Source organism: Salarias fasciatus, chromosome 15 (assembly GCF_902148845.1).
Source record: "Salarias fasciatus chromosome 15, fSalaFa1.1, whole genome shotgun sequence".
NCBI lineage: Eukaryota > Metazoa > Chordata > Actinopteri > Blenniiformes > Blenniidae > Salarias > Salarias fasciatus.
In genome coordinates this window covers 7004798-7019370 of record NC_043759.1, presented here as the reverse complement: position 1 = coordinate 7019370, position 14573 = coordinate 7004798, and the positions used below count along the sequence as shown (strand labels likewise).

General features: G+C 41.8%; 2 protein-coding genes across 4 annotated transcripts in view; both read left to right on the top strand.

Annotated features, from left to right (window-relative positions):
• The first annotated feature begins 144 nt into the window (after positions 1-144).
• cox7a2b (cytochrome c oxidase subunit 7A2b) lies at positions 145-4187 on the top strand. Its single transcript, XM_030110012.1, has 4 exons — positions 145-245; positions 545-631; positions 3752-3836; positions 3924-4187. Exons 1-4 carry the CDS (start codon positions 228-230, stop codon positions 3980-3982), a joined length of 249 nt encoding a protein of 82 aa, XP_029965872.1. The 5' UTR covers positions 145-227; the 3' UTR covers positions 3983-4187.
• Positions 4188-6803: 2616 nt separating this feature from the next.
• The window catches only part of col12a1b (collagen, type XII, alpha 1b), a 120736-nt gene continuing 112966 nt past the window's right edge, over positions 6804-14573 (top strand). For all 3 annotated transcript variants that reach the window (XM_030110010.1, XM_030110009.1, XM_030110011.1), the window contains exons 1-4: positions 6804-7214; positions 7932-8043; positions 11706-11822; positions 13757-13900. In XM_030110010.1, the coding sequence (XP_029965870.1) occupies positions 7968-8043; positions 11706-11822; positions 13757-13900 (337 nt within the window). In that variant the 5' untranslated portion in view covers positions 6804-7214; positions 7932-7967. The remainder of the gene's footprint in view (positions 7215-7931; positions 8044-11705; positions 11823-13756; positions 13901-14573) is intronic.

The window sequence follows — 14573 nt, the reverse complement described above, 5'->3', positions numbered from 1 at the left end:
TTAATTTTCATTCTGTCCTGATATTTAATTTCATTTATTCTGTGTGGGGGAACGCTGTAAAGAATTTCCCTCTGATTAAAGCAGTCTGTAGTCTTTGTATAGTTTCGCCGTCTCTCCTGCAGAGGGCAGCACATCGTTGTAAAGGCTGCCATTAAAGCTGGTGTAGAAGAAGAAAGAAGCCGGAAGCGGAGTGCGGTGTCCTTGCGTGTGAATCCAGGAGAGAAATAATGTTTAGACACATGAATGTAAGTGTTTCTGCTGCCTCGACTTCCTCGCCCTTCTGTAGATTTATTAACTAACTGGCGTTGTTTTGTCAAAGCGGCGGCGTGAGTTGACGTAAAGCCGGTAAAGTGTCAGGTCGGGGTCACAGGAGGAAGGTTAGCATTAGCATAGCTGAGCTTCCTGTGCCGCTTTATTTTTCTGTCTCTCGGGTCTATTATGTTCTTTGTTAAAGCAGCGCTGGTCTTAATCCTCGTAAAAAGAGTGCAGGATGCTCTGTGTGTCCTTACGTGGGGGTCATATTCGTCATTTTTGTTGTTTTCAGGCGCTCCAGCAGGTGGCGCGGCGGAGCATTAGCAGCTCAGTCCGGAGGGAAGTGAACAAAGTCCCGGAGAAACAGAAGCTGTTCCAGGTAAAATCTCTACTTTAATACACATTTATACTATCTAAAGGCCCATGAGAACCGAGTAAACAAAGTCTGGGAAACAGAAACTGCTCCTGTTAAAATATCAATAAATGCACATGGATACATCATCAGTAAGCATAAGATTTTCTTGATGTGGAATAAAACTAAGATCAGAGTTAAAACTGACACCAGGATTATTTTGTCGATGTTTCTCTCTTTTCGTCTGAGGAAAAATGAACAAAAGGTTTGATTTAAAATCCCGGCATAACTTAAAGGGGGGGGGGGAAAGTAGATTCCACAGACAATACATATATTTCAACTCTCTGAATGACTTCAAATGAAATCCTCCACAAACTAATTTCTAAGATATTTCCTGCTTCAGTCCTGCTGTGATTCTATTTTATTTTTATCAATATTGGACAAATGACAATAAAGCAGAATTATTTGAACAGCTGTTAACCAACTTTCTATTACTTTATATTATTGACCACACCAAGAATCAGATTCGTCTGTTTTTAAATCTGTAATGGTTTCATCAGTAGCTGCTCTCTGAACGAATCTTGTTCCCCCTGGAAAGACAAACGGCTTTTGATCGCTGAAGCGAGGTTCGTGAGGGGACATGACAGTACCGCAAACTTGGACGTTAATTCAGGAGAAAGGTCTTCAGTTGGAAATCAGGACTGTGACTTTTCATTCAATACACTGAAAATCAGTGTAAGTATCCTGGTGTAGCATCTCAGCAGTTTGACCTCTAAAGTTAACCCTTTTAACAGGCTGCTCAGACATTTGGATCTTTGCTTTTATGAAAAAGAAAAAAAAATGTCAGTTGTCTGATAGAGATCAGGAGAAAATTCTGTGTGGTTACGTCCGATTAAAGAGTCCCAGCAGTGCAGTTTCAAAGTACAAAAAGTTCAAGGTTTGCTTCAAAGAGTCCAGAAGGAGTTTTAATAAATCTGTTTTAAACCGTTTAGTTTTGAGAGTCTGACTCATGTTGAAAGAATCCAGGTCAACTGAATTCTTTTTTAAAGAGTTCTACTCTGGTCTTAATAGTGAGTTTAGGTCTCAATTCAGGGTTTAGTTTGAAGAGTTAAAAATCCACAGACATTCAGGTGCAGCTGAAAAACTGCTAATCAAGTCGTTCGAAAGCTCATTTTAATTTAGACTCATTCAAACTGTCCCGGTCGGCGTCACTGAAGACAGTCCCAAGTTTAAATAACTGTTAAAAAGCTGTTTCTCCTTCCAGGTGGAAATCCTGCCAAACATTGTTTATTCTCCAGCTCTGTTGCAGTTTTGTGTTTTGCCTCTGATTTGTAGAAACCTTCATCTCTGTCCGGCGTCGCTCGCCCTCGTTTCTTTAGCTGAGATCCTCCGGTTTAGCCTCACAGATAAGTAGCCACATGTTGTCTAACGGAGTGCAGCACTAACTCCTGCATGGCGCCCGCTGACCTTTTAACCCGTGTTGGGCCGAGCAGCTGTTCGCCGCAGACCAAACAGGCCGGTTTCACGGCCGCTGTGTTCGTCCGTGCTTCACTGTCGTGTCAGACGGAGCAGCGGAGGAGTCGCTTCGCCGCGAGGCGCAGAAAGCAGGACGAGATGCTCAACGGAGTCTGGTGTGAACCCAGAGGAGTTCAAACCTCTCTTCGGTTACAGCCATATTTAAATGACGGCGTTTTCACGTGAAACAGGAACTCTCTTTGGGTGTTGGAGTGACTGGAAGCGCGCCGTCTCCATGAAAATGGGGGAAAAACAACCTTCCTGAAACGCTGCGACTGCGTAATATTTCCTCTGTGCGGTTTCATTTAAAAAACAGACCCTCAATTCGTGGCCCGACACACTAAGACGTTTTCAGCGTTTCTGCGTATTCCGTGAAAAAACACGCCGCTTTCAAAATGTTGTGTAAATGGTAGGGCTGGGCGGTGTCCAAATTTTGATACCGTCATACCGTCTCCACATTTTACCCCGGTATACGGTATTACCGTGACTATTTAAAAAAATATAACTCAAGGCTCAGACAGCATCACCAAACTGTCGGCTTGTCCCTACACCGCTCAGAAACTGAATCCCAAACACTAATAATGAAAGAACAACAACATAATGTGCAAAATATTAACTTTTATCAGCAACAGCTTATAAAGGGCAAATACAACAAATTAACATAACTATCCAAAACAGTTTTTGTGCAGAATGCGCGGCGCACACATCAATTAAATGAAAATCACAACCTGAACAAGTTTTATTTACAAAAAAGAGCAGCTTCTAAAAAGCTGTAAATGCAACAGTCAAACAATTAAATGAACCTGACCTTCCAGAACAGTTTTTGCACAGAGTGCGCCGCGCACACATCAATTAAATTCAATCAGCTTCGTATTGCACAATTTACAAACTGCCTCGTCAGTATACCGGCTCCCTCTTCTCGTTAGCTCAAAACCCGAAATACTGCCAGTCCGCTGCAGTCCTGTTCTTCTTTGGGACCAGGTCACTCGGTGCGTGACTCGCCATCTTTCTCCCGCTCTCTCTCCCTCTCTCCCTCTCTCTGTCTCTCTCTGACTGTCACGTGATGACGTCATGTTCATAAACTTCATCAAAAGTCTCCGAAATTAAACTACTGTGGAAGTAAAACTGAAAATTCAACCACATATAAGTGCTGCTGGACAAAGAATCATTTTTAGGCATTGAATAAATTATATTTTATATTTAATCCTTATCTTCTGTATAAGTTCTTTTTTTTTTTTAAGCAATTTTTTTCAATGACATATTGAAACTGATACCATTGCTTTGGAAAGACGCCGCCGGTATACCTTATTACCTTATTACCGCCCAACCCTAGTAAATGGGGCCTCACATGCTAGTTTAACTCCAGTATTTCAAACGGTAAAAATTTGAGGCCAAGTTCGAGTCGTCTTCATTGCAGCTGGTATAAAATCAACTATTTATCTTGTCCATTTATCTGATTGTTTCTAATGCATTGCCGTGTTTAGATTAGATTTTAACATCTGTTTTCTGGTTGGTGTGTTTGATTCGCTCTGCTGTGTGATGATAATATTGTTTTTCCCCTCTGATGACGCCGCGTCGAAGCCACCCGAACGAGACGCGGCGTTCAATCCGTGCCCTTTGCTTGCGTTGCAGGAGGACAACGGGATGCCGGTCCATCTAAAGGGAGGCGCCGCCGACGCCCTGCTGTACAGAACGACGATGGTGCTCACCATCCTGGGTGAGCGGTCCGGGACTGTCGGTCGGGGGATGGGAGCGAAGCCGTCCTGCAGTTTTAACCGCCTCATGGCTGTTTGTTCCCCTCCAGGAACCGGATACGTGGTGTACGAGCTGGTGAAAGCAGCGTTCCCTCAGAAGAAGGACTAACTCCTCCTCCTCCTCCTCCTCTTCCTCCTGCTTTACCTCCACTATGTACAAAAAGATGAAAATATTCCGTCTGCGCCCGGCCCGGCCCCAGCCGCCGGCCTCCCGTCACGGTGCGATATTGTTTCATGTTCATGGGATCAATATTTATTTCTTGTACTCTGAGGATCAATAAAAGATTTAAAATGCCTCTCATGACCCTCCAGAACAACCTCAGTCCTGTCTCCGGTCTGTTCAGTGTCACCGTCCTGCATGATGCTTTAAAATGATCCAGATTTTAAAACCTGTTCAGCGTCAAGCGGACGCAGCAAAGAAAGGTCGTTCTGGTTTTACAGATCAATTTCATGGTTCTTAATTGGTTGATTTCAGGTACTGATTACACTTAGAACTAATGATGCTTTGCCTTCTTTCACTTCATTCAATTAAATGTCGCTCCAGCGGCTCAAAGCGTTCTCCACACCGACTGGACTGGAAACCCTCGACTCGCCATCCTGTCGCCCCGGAACAGACCAGACGGTTTTTCCTCCTCAAAGCCTGATCCATTCCATCAGACTATGAAGATGTTTGTCTCTTCAGTTCCTCGTCTGGATGGTCTGGGCCTCACTGTCCGACAAATGAAATGTTTTAAAAGAAGTTCTACTTTAGTGTCACTTTGGACTTTTTGTTTTTTTAAGAATCTTATAACTGAGGAACAGTAAAGCAGCCAAAGTGGATAAAATTTGTAAGAACAGTTCAAAAAGCAGAAATGGCAAAAAAAAAAAAAAAAAATGCTGAAATGCCTCAAAGGTATATTAAAAATAAAACAAAAAATAGACCATTTCTAAAAAAGTGAAAATAGCTAAAACAAGTTAAAAAGAAGACAAAATAAGTTAAAACAGATGAATGAACATCACAAAACAGCTTCAAATGGAAATAAAGCAAAACGGCAGTGAAACAGAACAGTTGAAATGTCTTCAACAGTCTGATGTTCTAAATCGTAATCATGATACATCAGACGTGTTTTTTTTTCTCAAGTGAAAAACTGGTTTCAGACAATTAGGAAAGCTGCAGAAGTGTCTCTTTTAGTAATAAATAAACTAATGTAAAAAAACAACAACACAGGGCTGATCAGGTTGCATTGATAAAAGCTACACAAATGAATACAGAAATTTTGAAGAAAAATAATAGATGTTGAAATGCCAATAATTATGGAAAAACAAAAAAAACCAACGGAATATTAAAGAATCGTGATTTTGACAAGTCAAATCTAGTCTGGTCACACTTTTAAGTTTTCCATCATAGTTTGATGTTTCTACGAAGTTAAAATACTTGATTAAAAAGGAATAAACGGAAAGAAAACCGGTGAGTGAAATTAAATATTTCATATTTAAAACTGATTTTGAGGCTGCAGTTTTAACGGCTGCCGCTAGAGGGAGACATTTCCAAAGAAATGATCTGTTGAAAGCTTCCTTCTCCTGACAGGCTCAGCTTGGAACAGATCAGGAAGAAATACAGGAATGAAATCAATATTTGGTCAAAGTAAAAGTCTGAATTTTATATTTTTATGATGTTTTGCGTTCCTGAATAGTTAGAGCGCTGCCTTACGGATGAGAGAGAGGGAGAGAACAAAAATTGGCAGAACCGGTGTTTTATTTATTGAGACATAAAGGAATTGTTTTAGCATTTTGGAAACATTAATTTTTGAAAACCTGTACTTCCACATCTGGCCAACATCTTCAACACCTTCACATGAAAATTAGAATTTTAAATGATGGATTTTGGGCTGAAGCTGACAGAAATGAAACAAGTAACTTCTGGAGCTGCAACTTGCTTCGATTGTCAAGGTGTCAAACACGCTTCGTGTTTCACAAAATCAAGATCGTCCACACCTGGCTCGCTAAGTTAAAGCTAAGACTAACCTCAGAGCCTTGATATGAGGGAGCGTTTGTGAAAAAGGCTGCTAAAATCCGGCGTCAACATTACTATGAATAAAAACATTGTGGTGAGGATTAAAGGTGAGAACAAGCTTTCTGGTGTTTGTTTTAGATTTAGCAGAATCTACTCATATTTCTGAGAGAATTTTTTTTTATATAGTTACAGGCTATTAAATCATAATTTAGATCAAACTGCACTGCATGTGGCCCCGGAACATGAATGGAGTCCCCCCCCCCCCTTCTGATTGTATTGTATGGTTTTTAAAAGTTTAAAGGTTCATGTGATTGATTGCAGTGGTGCGATCAGACCACCAGGGGCGCTATGATCCGTCCAGGTGGAGGAAAAGAAAAGAAAATCTAAACCAAAATTCAAATAATTAATAAAAAGTGAACTCTTTTGGGGCAAAATTTACAATCTATGATTATTTCGTTGGCTCTGATTCATCAGATGAACAATGAACTCCTAATTTGTTTGATTAAAACTGAATTGCGTGGTCAAACAATCCAAATCAAGAACCTTTTTCAGGCACGTAATGCCAATTTTGTCGGTGAAATGCTTGATTTTACAAGGATATTTAATTGCGATGATAGATTTTACGATTTTAAAAGGAAAAAAAAATCACGATGGAAAAACTCTCCATGGCATGGACATTCCCGCACGTGTACTACAAAGATATTCCTGAAGTTGTGAGTAATTTTAATGGTTATAAGTCGCATGTGGAGCAGCTGTTGGAGCCCAGAAACATCTGTTCCGGCGCTGCGCACCACGGAGGCGCGTTCTGCGGGGAAGGAGACAGACTTCGGGTTTTAGTTTACTAGACTGTGTAATATTTTCCTCGTTGATTCACAAAATGAGAAGGGAGTTAAAAAAGAAAAAAAAAAAAAGACAAGTTTTCCTCCACTCATCATCATCATCATCCCCTCCTCCTCCTCCTCCTGATTCCCGTCCCGCTGCGGCCGCGGCGCACAGAAGCCCTTCATCAGCGGAAAGGAATGCAGAGAACTATGTAAAAGTTTCCGAGTGTCTTTCAGGGGTTACGCATCACTTTTCTGGCCCGGCTGGATGTCGTAAGAGCTGGCGGCGGGGCAGGCAGAGCTGGGAGCAGCCCCCCTGTTAAGTAGCTGATTGTGTGGAGACTCTTCCCACTTGGAAAAGCGGCTCGCCGACGCGTCTGGGAGCCCAAAAAACCCGACTCCACCGGACCACTTCACCTTCTCCCGATAGTTTTTCCATCCTGGGGGTTTACAACAAAGGCTTACATCTCTCTTTTTTTATTTTTAATATTTGGAATCAAAGAAAACCCATCAGTCTTCTCTTGTAGGTCAGTCCTGCATGGTTTCTTCGCCTTTTTTTCCCTTCTTTTAATTTTTTTTGAGTGAATTATTGAAGTCCTAATTTGATTTACAGGTTGCTTTATTTCTGATGCTTCTATGCTTTAATATTATGGTCACACTTGCACTGATTTGGGATTATGTGGAGAATCCGGTGGAATAATTCTCGGCGGTGCGGTGCGTAATTGCGCACGGCTCCCGGTGCGCGACGCTCCAAGATCCCGGACAATGGAAATATAATATCTGATCGAAGGCATCTTTATCTGAGCAGATGAAAGGATTATCAGAGTTTGAGTGGGCTATTTAAAGAGTAAAATTTCCAGAATTTGATCAGAAATGGGAAAGAGAAGATATTTGCTTTTGGCGCTGAATTGAATGAAATCCGGTTTACTTGTTGCGTAAAGCTGATATGTTGCGCATTTGGGAGCTTTTTGGATATTTGCACGTTTAAAATGTCACGTGTTTTTAATGGAGTCACAAGTTTGTTCTTTTTTTGCCATGAAAAAGTTGAGATTTAATTTGATTTGTTTGTGCCATGAAGCGGCGATGTACAGATTGAAGCGACGTTATATATTTCATTGGGGAGTCACGTTCGTGACGCTTTGGTGGGATGAGGGAGGTCTTGTGGAGCCCTGAGGCTCCTGCGGAGCTCCGAGTCTATCCACCTCCTCCTCCTCATCCTCATCCTCCTCTTCCTCCTCCTGCAGCTTCATTCATGCGCTGCTGATCCAGAGGAGCTGAAGATGAAGAGCAGGCTGTTTCTGGTGGCAGCTGCCCTCCTGGCGCTGCTGCTGTCCTCCACTCAGGCCCAGAACCGAGGTAAAGCCGCTCCTCCTGCCCCTCATCCTCCTCCTCTTCCTCCTCTTTTCTCTCTTCACTCCATAGCTGCATATTTACTCTCAATAAAACAACTCATTGCTGAAAGAAATGTGCGTTTCGTTGATTTGTTTGCACTCATTTGCCCTTTTTGCTCCCCTCCAGCCTCACTGTTGACTCCTGATTGATTGCTCCTCACTGCAATAATGTGCTTTTTTTCCCCCAGCAGGAATTTGCAAGATTTCCTCTCGAGGAGTTTCAGCTCCAGTAATCTGGTTTGAATTCTGCATTTTGAAGCCAGTAGCAGTTTTGTAATCATTTTAAGCCACGGATGTGAGTGAGATGTGAGTGGAACTTCAATATTTAGGAGAAAATATGCCTCCAATTAGGGAGAAGTAAATCCATTAAAGGGAAGGAAGGGAAAAAATGAGAGAAATCTGGCTCTCTTTTTTCAGTTTTAAACTTTAAAGTCTGAAAGAAACCAGAAAAAAACAACTATTTGAGGATCTGCTGCATCCAATTTAGGAAAAGTAGGACGTTTTTTTTCCCTGCCCTCAGACAGATGCAGTTTGATCTTTATAACACCAGGAGGGGCCCTTGCTCATAATCTTTAACAGTCTTTTGTAAAAGCTTATATTTCACCAGATTCAGGGAAAAAAAAAAAAAAAAAAGAGAGAGAGAGAGAGAGAAAGAAAGAAGTCCAGGCGGCACACGGCCAAGTTTCCTCCCTCCGTTCTCTCTCCTGATGGAACGGAAAGACAAAATATGAGTTTCACATTATTTTCCAGAGACGCTTTGAGAAGGAGAAGAAGAGCGAATTGGCTCCACCGCCGCTCTGGATTCTCTCAGAATCCAACAGAGGAGAGAAGAAAGTGCAAGTGGGGAGGAATCCTCTCCTCTCTCTGACCTCCCCTGACCCCCGCCGGCCTTTCCCAGGGGTCACGACCCCGCGACGGTCCCGGTCGGAGACATTCTGCCGGGTGGAATAGTTTGACATGCAGGGGCCAAAGTTAGCACCTCAAACACCTTGAAGGTTAAAAGACAGAAAAGCTCCACGTCTCCAGATTAAACGAGTGAGAGTTTGAGTGAGAGATTGTGGAGTTTGCGGTTTTTGCGGGTTTGGTTTTTTTTTTTTTCAATTCGTCAGCGATTTTCCCGTTTGGAAACAGAAGCTGGTGGCTCCGGTTGGAAGGATTCACCAGGTTGGTGGCTCCTCCATTTGGTGTGTTTTTTTTGTGTTTTTTTTTAAACTTCCCGGTCAAGTCTGGACCAGGTCTGCTGTTCTGACCTGCGTCCCGACTTCACGACAATATTTCACTGTGATATTCTTCACTTCCTCTCAGACTGGTTGGTGGTTTCAGGCTAGTCTGGACTCTTCAGCAAGGTTTTACTCTTCAATTTTTAGTTTAGTTTAAGTTTAGATGAAGCTCTGTTGCGTTTCATAGGAAGCATCCCGAATGTTCCCGTTTATTTTGTGACAAGAAATGTTGACGGATTGAGGATATAGAAGCAATAAATTCCACAAAACAAGCCAGACTCATCTGCGGTGGCGTGCAAGTTGCTCTAATCAGGTCGTTGAATAGAAGTTTAGCTAATTTATTAGCAACTAAAGCTACAAAGTAACTAGTTACTGTTGGTTCAGAACTCATTCCCTCCTTCATTTTGATGTTTCTGAGGTTTTTTTTTTTTTACTCCACAGCGACGCTCGGAGTCACTGAAAGTGCAACTTTTTGAAAGTGGCTCTGTGGAAACAGGGAATAACGCAACTTTTGTGAAACGCCGCCACTGCGAATGCGCACCATGGGTGCAGCAAATTCTGCACCTTTAAATATTCACAAAAACATGAAATTGACATTAAAAAGTCCCAAATGGACTTTTTCACTTCAATGGATTAGCCAAAAAAAAAAAAAAACTTTCTGGAGCTTTTCTGTGGAATTTATTCACAATAAGGAAAACCAATTGTTTCCTGCTCATTTCTCAGGAGAGAACTTGTTCAGCAGTGAAGTTGCAGATTCAGTCAGATGATTATTTTTGGCGCTTCAGCTCTTGTAGCAGTCGCTCTGTAAGCCGTTTAGTTTTAAGTATTCTGAATCTCGGCGAGATAAAAACGAACGTATTTCCTCCGGACAGCGAGCTAGGCCGCCAGGCGCTTCTCCACCCCAACCTGAAGAGCATCACGGTGAAATATTCCCAGAGGCAGAAAAACCACCTGTGTACATGGAAACGTTCTCTCCTCTCTTTCTGCTCCAAGTTGTTGCATCAAACAACTTTTCATGTACACATGCATGAACCGTGTTGCTCGTCACGTTTGTGCAGAGGGATTTTTTTTTTTTTTTTTTTGGGAAGGGGGGGTGGAATGTGAGCAGAAAAGACGTGCACGTCTCCTCACGGACGCCGTGTCGACTTTTGTGAGGTTTGCAATGGAGGCGACGCTCCGGTCTTCATCCATTGTATAATCAACAGCAGCCGGTGTCGCGTTTTCACTGTCAATTCGGCACCAGTCGGATTGAGGTCATGGACGGTCTGCTGGAGGTCGGAACGTCCATGTTTGTTGTAGTTTGTTGACGGGGAGAGGGATTTTTCTTTTAAAGTAAAAAAAAAAAAAAAAAAAAAAGTAAAAAACTGGGATCTTACCAGGTATAGTGACGTGCATGGAAGCAAAGACAAGTCAAATAAATATCGACAGCTGAGGTCCAGACACCAAAGTGGAAAAATATCTCGAGTAGTGTTACAACTAGAGTCAAATATCAATAAAGGTATGACAAATACAGGGGATTTTTCAAATAAGTGCAATAGAAAAATAATTAAAAATTAGTAAAATCGATGTTCTAAAGTCCCACAGTCTCAGAAAAAGTCAAAGAATGATGAACAGTGCTGCTCAATATTGCGATAATATTACAAAAATGTTCAAATTCAAGTTAAATTAGTTTGGATTCAACTTTATTAAGTTATATTATGAAAAATAAAAGAAAGATTAGTCTGATGAACAGCTGAAGCTCATTAAAAATGCTGCAGTACTGATGTATCGTTAGCTGTAGGGGGCAGTGTTGAGATTAAAAGCCAATAACAAATAGCAAAAGTTCTCAAAAGGTGTCGGTGTGGCACCTTGAGGTGAAAACAGCCTCACGGATCGCAATCCGATTTTATTTTATTTTTAGTTTAGTTCTTGGTGAAGACCGGAGCCTCAAACGTCGGTTTGCAGCTGATGTTTTGGTTCTCGCTGAGTTCTGCGTCTTGACTCTGACAAGAACAAGCTTCAATAAAGAAGCGATCCTTTCTTTGCTTCCATCGACTCGCCCCTCAGACCCCCCCCCCCCCACCCCACACACACTCGACCCCCGTCCTGACCCATAGGGCGGCAGTGTTGTGTTCTGTCATGTTTGTCGTCTCGTTTGTCGGTTGAGTCGAGCTCAAACGGAGGTCATTTTGTTTTTCCTCCCTCAAATGTCCAAAAATGGCTTTCCTCACATCTGTGATCTGGTGTGTATGTGTGTCTCCTCTCTGTTGTTGTTGTTGTCATTGTTTTTCTCCAACAGTGAACTTGTGCTACTTCATCCTGGAAGTGTTGACTGTTGGCCTTCAGTTATAAATCTAATTTTTATTCCACCTTTACGGGACCTTCTTAAAGCCGGAGGATTAACCGTGCCGATGCTCTCTCCCCACAGTGAACCCGCCGTCAGATTTGAGGTTTAAGATTTTAAATGAGAACACGGTGCAGATGATCTGGAGCCGACCGCAGTCCACGATACAGGGCTACAGAATACAAGTGACCTCCGACACAGGTGGGTGCTTCGCTCGGTACTAAAAAAAATAAATAAAAAAAATCCAAGCGAGTCATTACAAGTGTCCTGAAAGCTCTGCCGGGTAAATCTCAGCACTCCCCGTAATTACGCGGAGATTTCTGCAGACACATGTTCAGCTCCTGCAGCTCCAGATCATCTCAGAGACGTTACGTGTGGATGAGCGCGATCGTCAGCCGGCTGGCAGGCTGTCAAGGCCGCTTCGGCTCACGAGCAAAACAGAGAACGCTGGAGTCGCTCAACCAGACAGCAGACCGACAGGGTCCGCTCCAATCAGCTGTTTCACAAATCACGGAGTCCATCAACGCCCTCAGGAGGCTTCAAGTAAAAATAGTGATTCATTAAAATACTGGGATTGCAGACGTTTGTGGTTCTGATGACAAAGTTTCATCAAAACTTGATGCAAACAAAAAAGCGGTCACTCTATTTCACTTGGAGTTCGGTGGAGTATTTTACTTAATTTCTCCTCCCTTCAGCTCAGGTATAGCAAAACTCACTCCATACCCTCAGCAGACTGTTCAAAACGTCCAAAATAAATGGAATTTTAACTTGAAGGAAAAATCTGACAACAGAAAAACACACAAAAAAATTGGTAATTGATGACCATTTTTCTTTCTAGATTAGTTGGGAAATGTGCTTCACAAAAAGGAAAAAAAAACAAAACAAAATTCACTCTGGCGTATAAGATTCTTTTGGTATATCAATAACCTCCTAATATAAGTCACATGACAAGCGAAACAACAACTAAAAAAAGTGAATTTTACTCCACAATATACGGTACTTAAACTGTAATTTATAAATGAATTTAAAACCGTTATTCCTAATGTGTCCACTAGGGGAATAACATTAGATAAGCTACTTTTCCGGGAGATTAAATATACACAATTAAATAATTTTTAAATCAAAGTGTTTTAGGATGAGTACAGAAAAAAAAACAAGACAGCAACGTTAGCTAATTACCACATTTTCTGTACAAGGAGGCAAATCTGATAACATTTTTTAAAAAAGCCTCAAGAAGAGTAAAAACTTCCACAGGTGTACAACATGCTTTTACATTTTGATATATCAATTACTTCCCAATATAAGTCACATGAGCAACCAAGTGACTAAAAACAGTAGGCTATAACCTATACTCCAGTAAATACGGTATTTTAAGTTTAAATTTTAAATGAAAATTAAACTGTTATCCCAAATTTATCCACTAGGGGAAGAGTTGGAGACAAACTACTCTTCTACACAGTTAAATAGGGCTTGAAACAAAGTGCTGCAGGTTGAGCACATGTTATATTTAGACGTCAAAGAACTCATTAATTAAAAAAAAAAAAAAATTGAAGGTATTTCAGTCTATGACGCCTCGTACTCAATGTAACACAAAGCATGTGTGGAAAGCTCATTTCATGGCTGGAATTTGTGAGTTACATGGTTTTAAAAACACTTAAACATGTTATTTTAGCAATTTGACACTGATCTTATAATTACTTTGAAATACCACGCAGAAATAAAGTAACCATCGTATTGTGGTTATTTCTAAAACAGATGCTCAGTGTTAATGCTGTAAGCCTGTATGAAATACATGGAATTATGTTGGTTATTTAGCTCTAATTCCTGATATCTCTTAGTATTTCTTCCATATGGGGCTAAAGCCCTCATGAGCGACTATTTCCCTTTATTCAAAGGAAGATTTGAGGGTATAAAAGAGTTAGGATAATGTGTTTAGGTGTATAGTTACAGGGAAAGTGTTCATTAAAGCCAGAGGTAGCGTTGTTGTGTGTTTACGCGGCTCCTCCAGGCCTCGGGGTCACCAGTCAGAATTTTTGACTCTGGGAGAAATGAAGTAATGTAATAGTTTCTTAATGGTTTCCCTCTGACTTTCTGCTTTTTTTTTTTCCCCCTCTCTCGTTTTCAAATTCTCGTAGGAGAGCTAACGAAAGAATTTACTCTGCCTGCGTCTTCGACGAAGACCTCCATCTCGGACCTGAGTCCAGACGTGGATTACGAAGTGACGATCTCGGCGTACGCCGGATCGCAGGAGAGTCTGCCCATCTCCGGCCGGATCACCAGTGAGTCTCCGGTGAAGTCTGCTTGGTTTTGGATCTGCTTCGATCTGACAGAGTGGACGAAATACCACAAAAAAGAAGAAGAAGAAAAAAAAAATCCTCAGAATACAGACTTGATGATCAGTTAGTGGCTGTTTCGATTTGTGGTCCACAGTTTGGATCAACTGCAGGTATTTCCGCTCCGGTCTGAAAGCCTGAGTGAGCAGATCTCAGAGATACTGCAGCACAGGGAGCCAGTCAGCTGTCAAACAGCCACAAACTCCCAACCAACACCCTGCGAGCAAGGCCAAAAGCTCCGAAAGCTCCACCTGCTCAGTGGTTCTGGTTCATCTGGCAGGTTAGTTAGAGAGAACTGACAGATTGGCTTCATGCTTGAAGACACAAATTCAAAGACAAGGCTTTATCCTTTATGGTGCACTGTTCTGTTAAACTAACCTGAGCCACGAAAGCTCACTGATGTGAAACCATTCTGTTTGCATGGGCGTGCTGTTGATCGCTCTTCATGCGGGGTCTTAGTAAATGAGATCATAACGAACATCTGTAGTTGGCGTTTTGAAAAGATAAATTAGTTTAAGATGAATAATGATTTGAAACAGAAAACAAAAAGAGCATCATCTCGGTTCTCCGTCACGTTCAAAGCGATGCTCTTCCATTGGCTCCGTTGAACCTGCAGCTG